At 46.9% G+C, this 19,085-nt stretch overlaps 1 protein-coding gene across 1 annotated transcript in view; it reads left to right on the top strand.

Moving 5' to 3' along the window:
* LOC120061680 (AMP deaminase 2-like) overlaps window positions 1-19,085 on the top strand; it is a 35,617-nt gene that overhangs the window by 10,494 nt on the left and 6,038 nt on the right. Inside the window, exons 2-10 of the mRNA XM_039011573.1 lie at window positions 7,975-8,099; window positions 8,274-8,404; window positions 8,558-8,626; window positions 11,759-11,870; window positions 12,159-12,345; window positions 13,634-13,775; window positions 14,054-14,143; window positions 14,520-14,649; window positions 15,028-15,222. Of these exons, the coding sequence (XP_038867501.1) occupies window positions 7,975-8,099; window positions 8,274-8,404; window positions 8,558-8,626; window positions 11,759-11,870; window positions 12,159-12,345; window positions 13,634-13,775; window positions 14,054-14,143; window positions 14,520-14,649; window positions 15,028-15,222 (1,181 nt within the window). The remainder of the gene's footprint in view (window positions 1-7,974; window positions 8,100-8,273; window positions 8,405-8,557; window positions 8,627-11,758; window positions 11,871-12,158; window positions 12,346-13,633; window positions 13,776-14,053; window positions 14,144-14,519; window positions 14,650-15,027; window positions 15,223-19,085) is intronic.

Raw genomic sequence — 19,085 nt, 5'->3', positions numbered from 1 at the left:
TAGTTATAGTGAAGTTCGTGTTTTTTCGTCTTGTCTTTAAATAAATTATGTGTTCACAACCCGCTGCGCCTTGGTTCCCTCACTACTCCTCCTTTTCGGTTGAAAAAGAGGAGAACAACCGTTACAACCTTTATTTAACTAGGCAAGTCAGTTATGAACAAGTTCTTATTTACAATGATGGCTTACACCAGGCAAACCCAGGGGACGCTGGGCCAATTTGGCGCCACCCTATGGGACTCCCAATCACGTGATACAGCCTGGATAATTGGCTGAGAGAAATGTATGATAAAAGATTGTGGGAGCTGTTTTGTTAGACTTCAGTGCGGCTTTTGACATAATCGATCATAGTCTGCTGCTGGAAAAACGTATGTGTTATGGCTTTATACCCCCTGCTATATCATGGATAAAGAGTTACCTGTCTAACAGAACACAGAGGGTGTTCTTTAATGGAAGCCTCTCCAACATAATCCAGTTAGAATCAGGAATTCCCCAGGGCAGCTGTCTAGGCCCCTTACTTTTTCAATCTTTACTAATGACATGCCACTGGTTTTGAGTAATGCCAGTGTGTCTATGTATGCAGATGGCTCAACACTATACATGTCAGCTACAACAGCAACTGAAATGACTGCAACACTTAACAAAGAGATGCAGTTAGTTTCAGAGTGGGTGGCAAGCAATAAGTTAGTCCTAAATATTTCAAAAACTGAAAGAATTTGTATTTGGGACAAATCATTCACTACACCTTAACTAAATCTTGTAATAAATAATGTGGAAATTGAGAAAGTTGAGGAGACTAAACTGCTTGGAGTAACCCTGGCTTGTTAACTGTCATGGTCAAAACATATTGATACAACAGTAGCTAAAATAGGGAGAAGTCTGTCCATAATAAAGTGTTGCTCTACCTTCTTAACAGCACTATCAACAAGGCAGGTCCTACAGGCCCTAGTTTTGTCGCACATGGACTACAGTTCAGTCATGTGGTCAGGTGCCACAAAAAAGGACTTAGGAAAATTGCAATTGGCTCAGAACAGGGCAGCACGCCAAAGCTGGCCCTTGGATGTACACAGAGAGCTAATATTAATAATATGTATGTCAATCTCTCCTGGCTCAAAGTGGAGGAGAGATTGACTTCATCACTACTTTGATGAAGTATTGACATGTTGAATGCACCGAGCTGTCTGTTTGAACTACTGGCACACAGCTCGGACACCCATGCATACTCAACAAGACATGCCACAAGAGGTCTCTTCACAGTCCCCAACAGACAATGGGAGGTGCACAGTATTACATAGAGCCATGACTACATGGAACTCTATTCCACATCAAGTAACTGACACAAGAAGTAAAATTAGATTTTTTTTCCAAACTAATAAAAATACACCTTATGGAACAGCAGGGACTGTGAAGTATGTGAAGTAACACAAACATAGACACAGACACATGCATACACACACACACACAATAACATACGCACTATACACACACGTACACATGTATGTAGTACTGTAGATATGTGGTAGTGGTGGAGTAAGGGCCTGAGGGCACACAGTGTGTTGTAAAAGCTGTGAATGTATTGTAATGTTTTAATAATTGTATAAACTGCCTCAATTTTGCTGGACCCCAGGAATAGTAGTTGCTGCCATGGCAACAACTAATGGGGATCCATAATAAATACAATAGAAATGGTTCAGCATCACACCACAGTAATGTTTCAGCATCACACCACAGTAATGTTTCAGCATCACACCACAGTAATGTTTCAGCATCACACCACAGTAATGTTTCAGCATCACACCGCAGTAATGTTTCAGCATCACACCACAGTAATGGCTCAGCATCACACCACAGTAATGTTTCAGCATCACACCACAGTAATGTTTCAGCATCACACCACAGTAATGGCTCAGCATCACACCACAGTAATGGCTCAGCATCACACCACAGTAATGTTTCAGCATCACACCACAGTAATGGTTCAGCATCACACCACAGTAATGGTTCAGCATCACACCACAGTAATATTTCAGCATCACACCACAGTAATGTTTCAGCATCACACCACAGTAATGGTTCAGCATCACATCACAGTAATGGGTTCAGCATCACACCACAGTAATGCTTCAGCATCACACCACAGTAATGGTTCAGCATCACACCACAGTAATGTTTCAGAATCACACCACAGTACTGGGTCAACATCACACCACAGTAATGGTTCAGCATCACACCACGGTAATGTTTCAGCATCACACCACAGTAATGTTTCAGCATCACACCACAGTAATGTTTCAGCATCACACCACAGTAATGTTTCAGCATCACACCACAGTAATGTTTCAGCATCACACCACAGTAATGGGTCAGCATCACACCACAGTAATGTTTCAGCATCACACCACAGTAACGGTTCAGCATCACACCACAGTAATGTTTCAGCATCACACCACAGTAATGTTTCAGCATCACACCACAGTAATGTTTCAGCATCACACCACAGTGATGGCTCCGCATCACACCACAGTAATGTTTCAGCATCACACCACAGTAATGGTTCAGCATCACACCACCGTAATGGTTCAGCATCACACCACAGTAATGTTTCAGCATCACACCACAGTAATGTTACAGCATCACACCACAGTAATGTTACAGCATCACACCACAGTAATGTTTCAGCATCACACCACAGTAACGGTTCAGCATCACACCAAAGTAACGGTTCAGCATCACACCACAGTAATGTTTCAGCATCACACCACAGTAATGTTTCAGCATCACACCACAGTAATGTTTCAGCATCACACCACAGTAATGGGTCAGCATCACACCACAGTAATGTTTCAGCATCACACCACAGTAACGGTTCAGCATCACACCACAGTAATGTTTCAGCATCACACCACAGTAATGTTTCAGCATCACACCACAGTAATGTTTCAGCATCACACCACAGTGATGGCTCTGCATCACACCACAGTAATGTTTCAGCATCACACCACAGTAATGGTTCAGCATCACACCACAGTAATGGTTCAGCATCACACCACAGTAATGTTTCAGCATCACACCACAGTAATGGGTCAGCATCACACCACAGTAATGTTACAGCATCACACCACAGTAATGTTTCAGCATCACACCACAGTAACGGTTCAGCATCACACCAAAGTAACGGTTCAGCATCACACCACAGTAATGTTTCAGCATCACACCACAGTAATGTTTCAGCATCACACCACAGTAATGTTTCAGCCTCACACCACAGTAATGTTTCAGCATCACACCACAGAAATGTTTCAGCATCACACCACAGTAATGTTTCAGCATCACACCGCAGTAATGTTTTCAGCATCACACCACAGTAATGGTTCAGCATCACACCACAGTAATGTTTCAGCATCGCACCACAGTAATGTTTCAGCATCACACCGCAGTAATGTTTCAGCATCACACCACAGTAATGTTTCAGCATCACACCACAGTAATGGTTCAGCATCACACCACAGTAATGGTTCAGCATCACACCACAGTAATGTTTCAGCATCACACCACAGTAATGGGTCAGCATCACACCACAGTAATGTTACAGCATCACACCACAGTAATGTTTCAGCATCACACCACAGTAACGGTTCAGCATCACACCAAAGTAACGGTTCAGCATCACACCACAGTAATGTTTCAGCATCACACCACAGTAATGTTTCAGCATCACACCACAGTAATGTTTCAGCCTCACACCACAGTAATGTTTCAGCATCACACCACAGAAATGTTTCAGCATCACACCACAGTAATGTTTCAGCATCACACCGCAGTAATGTTTTCAGCATCACACCACAGTAATGGTTCAGCATCACACCACAGTAATGTTTCAGCATCGCACCACAGTAATGTTTCAGCATCACACCGCAGTAATGTTTCAGCATCACACCACAGTAATGTTTCAGCATCACACCGTAATAATGTTTCAGCATCACACCACAGTAATGTTTCAGCATCACACCACAGTAATGGCTCAGCATCACACCACAGTAATGTTTCAGCATCACACCACAGTAATGTTTCAGCATCACACCACAGTAATGTTTCAGCATCACACCACAGTAATGGTTCAGCATCACACCACAGTAATGCTTCAGCATCACACCACAGTAATGGTTCAGCATCACACCACAGTAATGGGTTCAGCATCACACCACAGTAATGGTTCAGCATCACACCACAGTAATGTTTCAGCATCACACCACAGTAATGTTTCAGCATCACACCACATGTTGATGGATTATTTCCATAGAACTCACAGAGCCCCTTGTTGTCCATTACAGTATGTATCTGCATGTGAACCCTTCCTGCTGGGTTTAGTTTCTCCTTGGTGTGTGTTGTGTGGATGGGGAGTTATGTAACCGTTTGATGATCTAAATATAGCAGCCATTAGGGGATTAGATACATACAGGACAGTTCCAGTGGCGGAGAGATCTGCTGTCTTTGCCGCTTGGACACACGCACACACAAACACACACACACACGGACACACACACACGCACACGCACACACACACACACACACACACACACACACACACACACACACACACGGACACACGCACACAGCTGGATTAGATACAGAGAAGCCCGGTAGGCTCAGCTCTACTGCATTACCCACCACTGACCTCTGGCTGGCCACTACTGTCAAAACGACATTCCTGCTCTAGTCTTACCATTTACATGAAACACAGCAGAGTAGATGCAGACAAGTTATAATGTAGCTAGCTATCATACAACTGTAAGACCTGGGTACCATATGCACTGTGTGTGAGTATACTGGTGGGTAGCGGTCTCTCAGACATCCTACCACTTCAGCGGCTGGATGCCAGGGATTAAATATTCAACAGGAACATTAATATTTTAGATCCTAGTCCTCTGTTTGGGAGGGGAGAATTATATTGTTACACGCACAGACACTGGTGACCACTAAATACACTCTGGGGGACACGAGGGTGAACTATATCCCTCTGTCTGTCTCTGTCTCTGTCTGTCTCTGTCTCTGTCTCTGTCTGGCTGGCTGGCAGGCTCCCTGGCTGGCTCCCTGGCTGGCTCCCTGGCTGGCTCCCTGGCTGGCTCCCTGGCTGTCTGTTTGCTTGCCTGGCTGGCTGGCTGGCTGGCTGGCTGGCTGGCTGGCTGGCTGGCTGGCTCCCTGGCTGGCTGGCTGGCTGGCTGGCTGGCTCCCTGGCTGGCTGGCTCCCTGGCTAGCTGGCTCCCTGGCTGGCTCCCTGGCTGGCTGGCTCCCTGGCTGTCTGTTTGCTTGCCTGGCTGGCTGGCTGGCTCCCTGGCTGGCTCCCTGGCTGGCTCCCTGGCTGTCTGTTTGCTTGCCTGGCTGGCTGGCTGGCTGGCTGGCTCCCTGGCTGGCTGGCTCCCTGGCTGGCTGGCTCCCTGGCTAGCTGGCTCCCTGGCTGGCTCCCTGGCTGGCTGGCTCCCTGGCTGTCTGTTTGCTTGCCTGGCTGGCTGGCTGGCTGGCTGGCTCCCTGGCTGGCTCCCTGGCTGTCTGTTTGCTTGGCTGGCTGGCTGGCTGGCTGGCTCCCTGGCTGGCTGGCTCCCTGGCTGGCTGGCTCCCTGGCTGGCTGGCTCCCTGGCTGGCTGGCTCCCTGGCTGGCTGGCTCCCTGGCTGGCTGGCTCCCTGGCTGGCTGGCTCCCTGGCTGGCTGGCTGGCTGGCTGGCTGGCTGGCTCCCTGGCTGGCTGGCTCCCTGGCTGGCTGGCTCCCTGGCTGGCTCCCTGGCTGGCTGGCTCCCTGGCTGTCTGTTTGCTTGCCTGGCTGGCTGGCTGGCTCCCTGGCTGGCTCCCTGGCTGGCTCCCTGGCTGGCTCCCTGGCTGTCTGTTTGCTTGCCTGGCTGGCTGGCTGGATGTATGTATGTATGTCTGTCTGTCTGTCTGGCTCCCTGGCTGTCTGTTTGCTTGCCTGGCTGGCTGGCTGGCTGGCTGGATGTATGTATGTATGTCTGTCTGTCTGTCTGGCTCCCTGGCTGTCTGTTTGCTTGCCTGGCTGCCTGGCTGGCTGGCTGGATGTATGTATGTATGTCTGTCTGTCTGTCTGGCTCCATGGCTGTCTGTTTGCTTGCCTGGCTGGCTGGCTGGCTGGATGTATGTATGTATGTCTGTCTGTCTGTCTGGCTCCCTGGCTGTCTGTTTGCTTGCCTGGCTGGCTGGCTGGATGTATGTATGTATGTCTGTCTGTCTGTCTGGCTCCCTGGCTGTCTGTTTGCTTGCCTGGCTGGCTGGCTGGATGTATGTATGTATGTCTGTCTGTCTGTCTGGCTCCCTGGCTGTCTGTTTGCTTGCCTGGCTGGCTGGCTGGATGTATGTATGTATGTCTGTCTGTCTGTCTGGCTCCCTGGCTGTCTGTTTGCTTGCCTGGCTGGCTGGCTGGATGTATGTATGTATGTCTGTCTGTCTGTCTGGCTCCCTGGCTGTCTGTTTGCTTGCCTGGCTGGCTGGCTGGATGTATGTATGTATGTCTGTCTGTCTGTCTGGCTCCCTGGCTGTCTGTTTGCTTGCCTGGCTGGCTGGCTGGATGTATGTATGTATGTCTGTCTGTCTGTCTGGCTCCCTGGCTGTCTGTTTGCTTGCCTGGCTGGCTGGCTGGCTGGATGTATGTATGTATGTCTGTCTGTCTGTCTGGCTCCCTGGCTGTCTGTTTGCTTGCCTGGCTGGCTGGCTGGATGTATGTATGTATGTCTGTCTGTCTGTCTGGCTCCCTGGCTGTCTGTTTGCTTGCCTGCCTGGCTGGCTGGCTGGATGTATGTATGTATGTCTGTCTGTCTGTCTGGCTCCCTGGCTGTCTGTTTGCTTGCCTGGCTGGCTGGCTGGATGTATGTATGTATGTCTGTCTGTCTGTCTGGCTCCCTGGCTGTCTGTTTGCTTGCCTGGCTGGCTGGCTGGATGTATGTATGTATGTCTGTCTGTCTGTCTGGCTCCCTGGCTGTCTGTTTGCTTGCCTGGCTGGCTGGCTGGCTGGCTGGATGTATGTCTGTCTGTCTGTCTGGCTCCCTGGCTGTCTGTTTGCTTGCTTGCCTGGCTGGCTGGCTGGCTGGATGTATGTATGTCTGTCTGTCTGTCTGGCTCCCTGGCTGGCTCCCTGGCTGGCTCCCTGGCTGGCTCCCTGGCTGGCTCCCTGGCTGGCTCCCTGGCTGGCTCCCTGGCTGGCTGGATGTATGTATGTCTGTCTGTCTGTCTGGCTCCCTGTCTGTTTGCTTGTCTGAATTGTTTTCAACCACTTTGTATGCACTTTATGTTAATGTTAGTTATGTTATATAGTTAGTATTAGTATTATAGTATTAGTTTAGTTATATATTATTATGTTATGTTAATGTTAGCATCACTCATCTCATTTCCTTCCATCCTAGCTTCCACAATCTGTCCCCCTTCGGCCCAGGTCTGGTTACTGTAGTCGGTAGATGCCTGGATGATGCCAGACCATGTGGCATAGCGCAAACGTTACCCATCAAAAACTATGAGTTCAGTAATATCCAGGCTAGCTCAGATCAGTATAGAGACATTGAATATTGTGCTGGCAACAATGATTGGCCCATGGAGATCCTGTTAAATTACCAGAGGGGCTATTTCATAAACCCTCAAAGTTCCCAGAATGGGGTGAAAAAGGTAGGCTTGGAACATGGCTGCTGCACGTGATTGGTGCTTTGTCTGTTTGGACTGTTTGGAAGTAGAAACAGCTGCTGAGCTCAGACCTCAAGCACTGGGCTGGGTTACTGTCTCTTCACTGCTCAGTGTACTGTAGTGACCGTCAGGCTGGGGAACAACAACCATCTGGATGAAACTGTGGAGTTGGCTAAGCATAGCAGAAATGAGAAAACGTAGATCTGATTTGGCAAGGTGCAGGACGACTGAACATAACACTTTGCACTTCTCTTTCTCTCTCCCTCCCTCCCTCCCTCCCTCCCTCCCTCCCTCACTCACTAGTTGACCCCCGTGGTGCCCGCCACCTCCTGACTTCCCAGCATTCCTTGCCAGGGATCCCCGTAGCGCTGAAACAGACCATTGACCTGCGCACCTCCATGGACGGCAAGTACAAGGAGATTGCTGAGGTGAGTAAGATAGAAAGATGGACTTTAACAACATTTACGATTTCAGCCACACAAGTGGATAGACTGCATTTAAAATAACTGAGGATAATACAACAACAACAACAAAAATTACGATTTATTTCCAAGCATGCTCTAAACAAGCTACTCTCTCTGTGTGTCTGTGTCTCCATGTAGGAGCTGTTCTCTCGCAGCTTAGCAGAGCGTGATATGCTCAGCGCCCCCTATGAGTTCCCTGAAGACAGTCCCATAGAACAGCTGGAGGAGAGACGACAACGACTAGAGAGACAGATCAGCCAGGATGTCAAGTGAGAGAGAGAGAGAGAGAGAGAGAGAGAGAGAGAGAGAGAGAGAGAGAGAGAGAGAGAGAGAGAGAGTTAATATTCAACAACAAGTCCTCATGAATCCCAATGGGATCATGTTGATGTCTCTAAAAAAGCTTTTCATTATGACTTCTACAGGTTGGAGCCAGATATCCTTCTGCGAGCAAAACAGGAGTTAATGAAGACTGACAGCGCTACTGACCTAGAGTGAGTACAGTAAGGAGACTCACATTAGCTCCGTTAGCTACTGACCTAGAGTGAGTACAATAAGGAGACTCACATTAGCTCCGTTAGCTACTGACCTAGAGTGAGTACAGTAAGGAGACTCACATTAGCTACGCTAGCTACTGACCTAGAGTGAGTACAGTAAGGAGACTCCCATTAGCTCCGTTAGCTACTGACCTAGAGTGAGTACAGTAAGGAGACTCACATTAGCTACGTTAGCTACTGACCTAGAGTGAGTACAATAAGGAGACTCACATTAGCTCCGTTAGCTACTGACCTAGAGTGAGTACAGTAAGGAGACTCCCATTAGCTCCTCTAGCTACTGACCTAGAGTGAGTACAGTAAGGAGACTCACATTAGCTCCTCTAGCTACTGACCTAGAGTGAGTACAGTAAGGAGACTCACATTAGTTCCGCTAGCTACTGACCTAGAGTGAGTACAGTAAGGAGACTCACATTAGCTCCGTTAGCTACTGACCTAGAGTGAGTACAGTAAGGAGACTCACATTAGCTCCTCTAGCTACTAACCTAGAGTGAGTACAGTAAGGAGACTCACATTAGCTCCGTTAGCTACTGACCTAGAGTGAGTACAATAAGGAGACTCACATTAGCTCCTCTAGCTACTGACCTAGAGTGAGTACAATAAGGAGAATCACATTAGCTCCTCTAGCTACTAACCTAGAGTGAGTACAGTAAGGAGACTCACATTAGCTACGCTAGCTACTGACCTAGAGTGAGTACAATAAGGAGACTCACATTAGCTCCGTTAGCTACTGACCTAGAGTGAGTACAGTAAGGAGACTCCCATTAGCTACGCTAGCTACTGACCTAGAGTGAGTACAGTAAGGAGACTCACATTAGCTCCGTTAGCTACTGACCTAGAGTGAGTACAATAAGGAGACTCCCATTAGCTCCGTTAGCTACTGACCTAGAGTGAGTACAGTAAGGAGACTCCCATTAGCTCCGTTAGCTACTGACCTAGAGTGAGTACAGTAAGGAGACTCACATTAGCTCCGTTAGCTACTGACCTAGAGTGAGTACAGTAAGGAGACTCACATTAGCTACGCTAGCTACTGACCTAGAGTGAGTACAGTAAGGAGACTCACATTAGCTCCGTTAGCTACTGACCTAGAGTGAGTACAGTAAGGAGACTCCCATTAACTACGCTAGCTACTGACCTAGAATGAGTACAGTAAGGAGACTCACATTAGCTCCGTTAGCTACTGACCTAGAGTGAGTACAATAAGGAGACTCACATTAGCTACGCTAGCTACTGACCTAGAGTGAGTACAATAAGGAGACTCCCATTAGCTACGCTAGCTACTGACCTAGAGTGAGTACAGTAAGGAGACTCACATTAGCTCCGTTAGCTACTGACCTAGAGTGAGTACAGTAAGGAGACTCCCATTAGCTACGCTAGCTACTGACCTAGAGTGAGTACAGTAAGGAGACTCCCATTAACTACGCTAGCTACTGACCTAGAATGAGTACAGTAAGGAGACTCACATTAGCTCCGTTAGCTACTGACCTAGAGTGAGTACAATAAGGAGACTCACATTAGCTACGCTAGCTACTGACCTAGAGTGAGTACAATAAGGAGACTCCCATTAGCTACGCTAGCTACTGACCTAGAGTGAGTACAGTAAGGAGACTCACATTAGCTCCGTTAGCTACTGACCTAGAGTGAGTACAGTAAGGAGACTCCCATTAGCTACGCTAGCTACTGACCTAGAGTGAGTACAGTAAGGAGACTCACATTAGCTCCGTTAGCTACTGACCTAGAGTGAGTACAGTAAGGAGACTCACATTAGCTCCGTTAGCTACTGACCTAGAGTGAGTACAGTAAGGAGACTCACATTAGCTACGCTAGCTACTGACCTAGAGTGAGTACAGTAAGGAGACTCACATTAGCTACGCTGGCTACTGACCTAGAGTGAGTACAGTAAGGAGACTCACATTAGCTCCTCTAGCTACTGACCTAGAGTGAGTACAGTAAGGAGACTCACATTAGCTCCTCTTGCTACTGACCTAGAGTGAGTACAGTAAGGAGACTCACATTAGCTCCTCTAGCTACTGACCTAGAGTGAGTACAGTAAGGAGACTCACATTAGCTACGCTAGCTACTGACCTAGAGTGAGTACAGTAAGGAGACTCCCATTAGCTCCGTTAGCTACTGACCTAGAGTGAGTACAGTAAGGAGACTCACATTAGCTCCGTTAGCTACTGACCTAGAGTGAGTACAGTAAGGAGACTCACATTAGCTACGCTAGCTACTGACCTAGAGTGAGTACAATAAGGAGACTCCCATTAGCTCCGTTAGCTACTGACCTAGAGTGAGTACAGTAAGGAGACTCCCATTAGCTACGCTAGCTACTGACCTAGAGTGAGTACAATAAGGAGACTCACATTAGCTCCGTTAGCTACTGACCTAGAGTGAGTACAGTAAGGAGACTCCCATTAGCTACGCTAGCTACTGACCTAGAGTGAGTACAATAAGGAGACTCACATTAGCTCCGTTAGCTACTGACCTAGAGTGAATACAGTAAAGAGACTCACATCCCTAAGCTAATATTAGCTTAGGTTTTAGCTAAGTGGGCTAGCACAGTCTCGTGGCATGCAGAAGACCTTGAGTTTGAATCCTGGTTGGTCACATCTCTCTTGAGCTCAGCAGGCTACCACGGTCTATACACAGTCTCAATTCCCTCTTTATAATATAATAATAGTCATCATTAAGTTTCAAGTTTTATTAGTCGTATGTACGGGATACATGCGGGATACACATGGGATACACATGGGATACACACGGGATACACACGGGATACACACGGGATACACACGGGATACACACGGGATACACACGGGATACACACGGGATACACATAGGATACACATGGGATACACATGGGATACACATGGGATACACATGGGATACACATGGGATACACATAGGATACACATGGGATACACCGTCCAATGAAATGCTTACTTGCAGGTTCCTTCGGGACAAATGCAACAACAATGAGAAACAATAAAAGATAAGAACAGGAAACATAAAGTAAATGGCTCAGTAGAATAGAACAAACGTTATAGAATAAATATTATTATGGTGTGTTAGATACCTGAAGGAGCAGAGCCAGGCATTCATGGACCTGTACCCCAAGGAGATGGAGCGAGAAGGAGAGAAGGAGTACCAGCGGGTCGCCATCTCTGGAGAGGAGAAATGTGGGGTAGGTCACAGAAATATCCCCCCCCCCAAAAAAACAGCCATTACCTCTTTCAACACGGTTCAACACCTTGAGTTCTATTCAGTAAGGTTCCCTGGCTTTGATTAATGGTGTTGAATACAGGTCCTATGTAAAAACGTGTGTTTCTCTCCACTTGGATTTTACCACAAGCAGCCAACCGTCCGACACGTTACGTGTTTCTTCGAAGCGGATTCCTCCGGTAGTAGGAGGCTAGAAGTAGGACTGGCAGTACTAACCTGTGCCCTCTCTCTCCCCGCCCCCTCTCTCCAGGTTCCCTTCACAGACCTGCTGGATGCTGCTAAGTGTGTAGTGAAGGCCTTGTTCATCAGGGAGAAGTACATCGGCCTGTCCATGCAGAGCTTCTGTCGGACCACAGCCAGCTACCTGGAGGAGCTCAGTGACAGACCACTAGATATGGGCATCTACGAGGAGATACCTGAGACTTCTGTTACTGCAGGTAGAGTACACACACGTACATAAATACCTACATACATACGTACACACCTACCTACCTACCTACCTACCTACCTACCTACCTACCTACCTACCTACCCACCTACCCACCTACCCACCTACCTACCTACCCACCCACCTACCTACCTACCTACCTACCTACCTACCTACCTACCTACCTACCTACCTACCTACCTACCTACCTACCTACTTACCTACCTACTTACCTACCTACCTACATCCAGAATGCATCACATCCGGCCCTGATTGGGAGTCCCATAGGGGGGGGGGGGGGGGCGCATAATTGGCCTAGCGTCGTCCGGGTTGGGCCGGGGTAGGCCTTCATTGTAAATAAGAATTTGTTCTTAAAAACCTCTTAAGGATCTGCCCTTTTTTCCCCAATTTTCGCCTAATATGACATACCCAAATCTAAATGCATGTAGCTCAGGACCTGAAGCAAGGATATGCATATTCTTGATACCATTTGAAAGGAAACACTTTGAAGTTTGTGGAAATGTGAAATTACTGTAGGAGAATATAACACATTAGATCTGGTAAAAGATAATACAAAGAAAAAAACTTCCTTGAAATGCAAGACATGGCCATAATGAATTATTCCAGCCCAGGCGCAATTTAGACTTTGGCCACTAGATGGCAGCAGTGTATGAGCAAAGTTTTAGACTGATCCAATGAACCATTGCATATATATTCAAAATGTTGTATCAAGACTGCCCAAATGTGCCTAATTGGTTTATTCATACATTTTCAAGTTCATAATTGTGCACTCTCCTCAAACAATCGCATGGTATTCCTTCACTGTAATAGCTACGGTAAATTGGAATGTGCAGTTAGATTAACAAGAATTTAAGTTTTATGCCCATATCAGATATGTCTATGTCCTGGGAAATTGTATTGTTACTTACAACATCATGCTAATCACATTAGCGCACATTTGCTCAACCGTCAAGAGGGTGGAGATCTGTAGAGATCCTTAAGAGGTTTTAACTGACTTGCCTAGTTAAATAAAGGTTAAAAAAATAAAACATTTGATTCTATTCTATTTAATTCTATTCTATTTGATTCTATTCTATTTGATTCTATTATATTTAATTCTATTCGATTCTATTTAATTCTATTCTATTTGATTCTATTCTATTTGATTCTATTCTATTTGATTCTATTCTATTTAATTCTATTATATTTGATTCTATTCTATTTGATTCTATTCTAATCTATTTAATTCTATTCTATTTGATTCTATTCTATTGTACTATATTCTATTCTAGACTTAGACCAGACGGTCCACCCTCCCGTCTCAGCCACTCACCCCTACGAGAACCAGGACCCTGCCTGTATGCCTCCTGATATAGGCTACGGCTGCAAGATGGTAAACGGTGTCGTCCATATCTACACTAATAAGGACAGCATGGACACGTGAGACACATCAATTAACTCTCAACATATCATAGTGTTAGCCTTATTATAGCACATCGTAAAGGCTCATATGTGCTCATAACAAGTTGTCAAGCAATATACCTATTGGCTTTAGATAAATTGTTACCGTGGTTATAAACATGCCAATGCCTAGCAACCGTACATCTTAGGTTGTTATAAGTTCATCATTATGAAAATACTATTTGTGACAGTGCCTTTTAGTTTGTTGGCTGTATGCTATCGAGACGGTGTTAAAGGCCTGTGTGCTGCCATGTCAGGTCTACAGAGTTGGAGCTGCCTTACCCAGACCTATCGGAGTACATCGCTGATATGAACGTCATGACGGCCCTCATCATCAACGGACCTGTGTGAGTTAACGTACCTCTGATGGTACACGTGGTAGTGTTGATTCAATCCGTAGCGCTGAAGACTTGCGCTGCAGCGTGACAGATATTTAAAGGCAATGTTCCCGCATTAGCGGAGACTGCATTTACGGTAAACACGGCATATGTCGGCTCAATTGCAAGTTAACTTTCAATTTAAATCGTGCTACAGAGCTACAGATTGGACCAAACCTAAGGTTTCTGTAATGGCCATTCTGTCAAGAAGCAAATCTTCTCCAGATACAGAACATCATGATGACAGACCCGAGAGTCGTCTGTCAGTTACTCCTGACGGTGTGCTTTCTGTTATCAGTTGGAACCAACTGACGTTGTGTCCGTTGTTCACTTCCTGCCTTCACAGGAAGTCGTTCTGTTACCGTCGCTTACAGTACCTGAGTTCTAAGTTCCAGATGCACATCCTGCTGAATGAGATGAAGGAGCTGGCAGCCCAGAAAAAAGTTCCTCACAGAGATTTCTATAACATACGCAAGGTGAGTCCTCAATTAGCGTGTTGAAGAGGACCATGCGTGAGCTATACTGTCCTCCACTGTCTATACCGCTACGCAGAATCAGTGATCTACATATAATCTTGCACCCTAAATAACTGCTCATTATGTGACCAAGATTTTCAAATATGCACAGAGCCTTGCTCAGGCCGATGCCCTCCGAGTGTTGCGTATTTCTTGAGCCTCGTGACAGAGGTTCGGTCTGATGCTAGATGTGAGCCATTTGTTCTTAACTGACTTGCCTAGTTAAATAAAGGTTCAAAAAAATAAATACATAGAATATTCACATCTTCATTTTGAATGACGAAGTGCCAAATAACAGCTTAATCTGTGTCTGTATCTGCTTCCTTGTTGCGCACCCAGGTGGACACCCACATCCACGCCTCGTCCTGTATGAACCAGAAACACCTGCTGAGGTTCATCAAGAGGGCCATGAAGAAGTATCCAGGGGAGATAGTGCATGTGGAGAGAGGCAAGGGACAGACCCTCATGGAGGTGTTCCAAACCATGAACCTCACAGCCTTCGACCTCAGTGTGGATACACTGGACATGCACGCTGTGAGTAGTGCTGGAGAGGGAAAGGGAAAGGGAGAGGGAGAGGGAGAGGGAAAGGGAGAGGGTGAAGGAATGGGAGAGGGAGAGGGTGAAGGAATGGGAGAGGTAGAGGGTGAAGGAGAGGGTGAAGGAAAGGGTGAGGGTGAAGGAGGGAGAGGGAGAGGGAATGGGAGAGGGAGAGGGAGAGGGAGAAGGAATGGGAGAGGGAGAGGGAGAAGGAATGGGAGAGGGAGAGGGAGAAGGAATGGGAGAGGGAGAGGGTGAAGGAGAGGGTGAAGCAAAGGGTGAGGGTGAAGGAGGGAGAGGGAGAGGGAGAGGGAGAGGGAGAAGGAATGGGAGAGGGAGAGGGAGAGGGAGAAGGAATGGGAGAGGGAGAGGGAGAGGGAGAAGGAATGGGAGAGGGAGAGTTGTGTGGTCAGGTGCCACAAAGGGACTTAGGGAAATTACAACTGGCCTAGAACAGGGCAGTATGGCTGGCCCTTAAAAGTACACAGAGAGCTAACATTACTAATATGCATGTGAATTTCTCCTGGCTCAAAGTGGAAGAGAGATTGACTTTATCACTACTTATATTTATGAGAGGTATTGACATGCTGAATGCACTGAGGTGTCTGTTTAAACTACTAGTACACATCTCAGACACCCATGCATACCCCACACGACATGCCACCAGAGGTCTCTTCTAGAGGTCGACCGATTATCAATCAATCAATCAATCAAGTTTATTTTATATAGCCCTTCGTACATCAGCTAATATCTCGAAGTGCTGTACAGAAACCCAGCCTAAAACCCCAAACAGCTAGCAATGCAGGTGTAAAGCACGGTGGCTAGGAAAAACTCCCTAGAAAGGCCAAAACCTAGGAAGAAACCTAGAGAGGAACCAGGCTATGAGGGGTGGCCAGTCCTCTTCTGGCTGTGCCGGGTGGAGATTATAACAGAACTATGCCAGATGTTCAAAAATGTTCATAAGTGACAAGCATGGTCAAATAATAATCATGAATAATTTTCAGTTGGCTTTTCATAGCCGATCATTAAGAGTTGAAAACAACAGGTCTGGGACAGGTGGCGGTTCCATAACCGCAGGCAGAACAGTTGAAACTGGAATAGCAGCAAGGCCAGGCGGACTGGGGACAGCAAGGAGTCACCACGCCGGTAGTCCCAACGTATGGTCCTAGGGCTCAGGTCCTCCGAGAAAAGAAAGAGAAAAGGAAAAATTAGAGAGAGCCAAGATTTTCAAAATGTTCATAAATGACAAGCATGGTCAAATAATAATCCGGAATAAATCTCAGTTGGCTTTTCATAGCCGATCATTAAGAGTTGAAAACAGCAGGTCTGGGACAGGTAGGGGTTCCGTAACCGCAGGCAGAACTTGGAACTGGAATAGCAGCAAGGCCAGGCGGACTGGGGACAGCAAGGAGTCATCATGCCCGGTAGTCCTGACGTATGGTCCTAGGGCTCAGGTTCTCAGAGAGAGAGAAAGAAAGAGAGAACGAGAGAATTAGAGAGAGCATACTTAAATTCACACAGGACACTGGATAAGACAGGAGAAGTACTCCAGGTATAACCAACTGACCCTAGCCCCCCGACACATAAACTACTGCAGCATAAATACTGGAGGCTGAACAGGAGCGTCAGGAGACACTGTGGCCCCATCCGAAGATACCCCCAGACAGGGCCAAACAGGAAGGATATAACCCACACCACTTTGCCAAAGCACAGCCCCGCACCACTAGAGGGATATCTTCAACCACCAACTTACAATCCTGAGACAAGGCCGAGTATAGCCCCAAAGATCTCCACCACAGCACAAACCAAGGGGGGGCGCCAACCCAGACAGGAAGATCACGTCAGTAACTCAACCCACTCAAGTGACGCACCCCTCCTAGGGACGGCATGAAAGAGCACCAGTAAGCCAGTGACTCAGCCCCTGTAATAGGGTTAGAGGCAGAGAATCCCAGTGGAGAGAGGGGAACCGGCCAGGCAGAGACAGCAAGGGCGGTTCGTTGCTCCAGAGCCTTTCCGTTCACCTCACACTCCTGGGCCAGACTACACTCAATCATATGCCTACTGAAGAGATAAGTCTTCAGTAAAGACTTAAAGGTTGAGACCGAGTCTGCGTCTCTCACATGGGTAGGCAGACTGTTCCATAAAAATGGAGATCTATAGGAGAAAGCCCTGCCTCCCGCTGTTTGCTTAGAAATTCTAGGGACAATTAGGAGGCCTGCGTCTTGTGACCGTAGCGTACGTATTGGTATGTACGGCAGGACCAACTCGGAAAGATAGGTAGGAGCAAGCCCATGTAACGCTTTATAGGTTAACAGTAAAACCTTGAAATCAGCCCTTGCCTTAACAGGAAGCCAGTGTAGGGAAGCTAGTACTGGAGTAATATGATCAAATTTCTTGGTTCTAGTCAGGATTCTAGCAGCCGTATTTAGCACTAACTGAAGTTTATTTAGTGCTTTATCCGGGTAGCCGGAAAGTAGAGCATTGCAGTAGTCTAACCTAGAAGTAACAAATGCATGGATAAATTTTTCTGCATCATTTTTGGACAGAAAAATTGGACAGAAAAATTATGATTTTTCAACGCCGATACCGATACCGATTATTAGAGGACCAAAAAAAAGCCGATACCGATTAAATCGGCCGATTTTTTACATTTATTTGTAATAATGACAATTACAACAATACTGAATGAACACTTATTCTAACTTAACATAATACATCAATAAAATCAATTTAGCCTCAAATAATAATGCCGGAATTGCTCCTCAGTCCGGAGCTGCCCCTCAGTCCAGAGCTGCCCCTCAGTCCAGAGCTGCCCCTCAGTCCAGAGCTGCCCCTCAGTCCAGAGCTGCCCCTCAGTCCAGAGGCGCCCATCAGTACAGAGGCGCCCATCAGTACAGAGGCGCCCATCAGTACAGAGGCGCCCATCAGTACAGTGGGGTTATTTTGGTGGGTCGTCATTAGTAGGAGGCCACGGAAGCGGGGATTAACTATGGTGGAGTGGGGGCCACGTCCAGCGCCGCCACCGTGGACAGATGCCCACCCAGACCCTCCCCTATAGGTTCAGGTTTTGCGGCCGGAGTCCACACCTTGGGGGGGGGGGGGGGGTACTGTCACGTTCCTGACCTTATTTCCTTTGTTTAGTCTTTGTTTAGTTGGTCAGGACGTGAGCTGGGTGGGCATTCTATGTTTTGTGTTTCTATGTTGGGTTTGTTGGGTTTGTTGTTTGGCCTAATATGGTTCTCAATCAGAGGCAGGTGTTTGTCATTGTCTCTGATTGGGAACCATATTATGGTAGCCTGTTTGCACTGTTGGTTCGTGGGTGATTGTTTTCTGTCTTTGTGTTCTGCACCAGATTGGACTGTTTCGGTTTTCACATTTATTGTTTTGTAGTTTGTAGTGTTCACGTTATTCTCTTTATTAAACATGTTGAACACTAGCCGCGCTGCGTTTTGGTCCTCTCCTTCATCCCAGGAAGAAAGCCGTTACAGAAGCAGCGTTACCCATGCAGAGCAAGGGGAACAACTACTCCAAGTATCAGAGCGAGTGACGTTTGAAACGCTATTAGTGTGCACCCCGCTAACTACCTAGCCATTTCACATCGGTTACACCAGCCTAATCCCGGGAGTTGATAGGCTTGAAGTCATAAACAGCGCAATAGCTGCTGGCAAACGCACGAAAGTGCTGTTTGAATGAATGCTTACGAGCCTTCTACTGCCTACCATCGCTCAGTCAGACTGCTCTATCAAATCATAGACTTAATTATAATATAATAACACACAGAAATACGAGCCGTAGGTCATTAATATGGTCGAATCTGGAAACTATCATTTCGAAAACAAAACGTTTATTCTTTCAGTTCT

The sequence above is a fragment of the Salvelinus namaycush genome, chromosome 16, assembly GCF_016432855.1.
Source record: "Salvelinus namaycush isolate Seneca chromosome 16, SaNama_1.0, whole genome shotgun sequence".
NCBI classification, from domain to species: Eukaryota; Metazoa; Chordata; class Actinopteri; order Salmoniformes; family Salmonidae; genus Salvelinus; species Salvelinus namaycush.
This window is presented reverse-complemented; position numbering and strand designations above follow the sequence as displayed.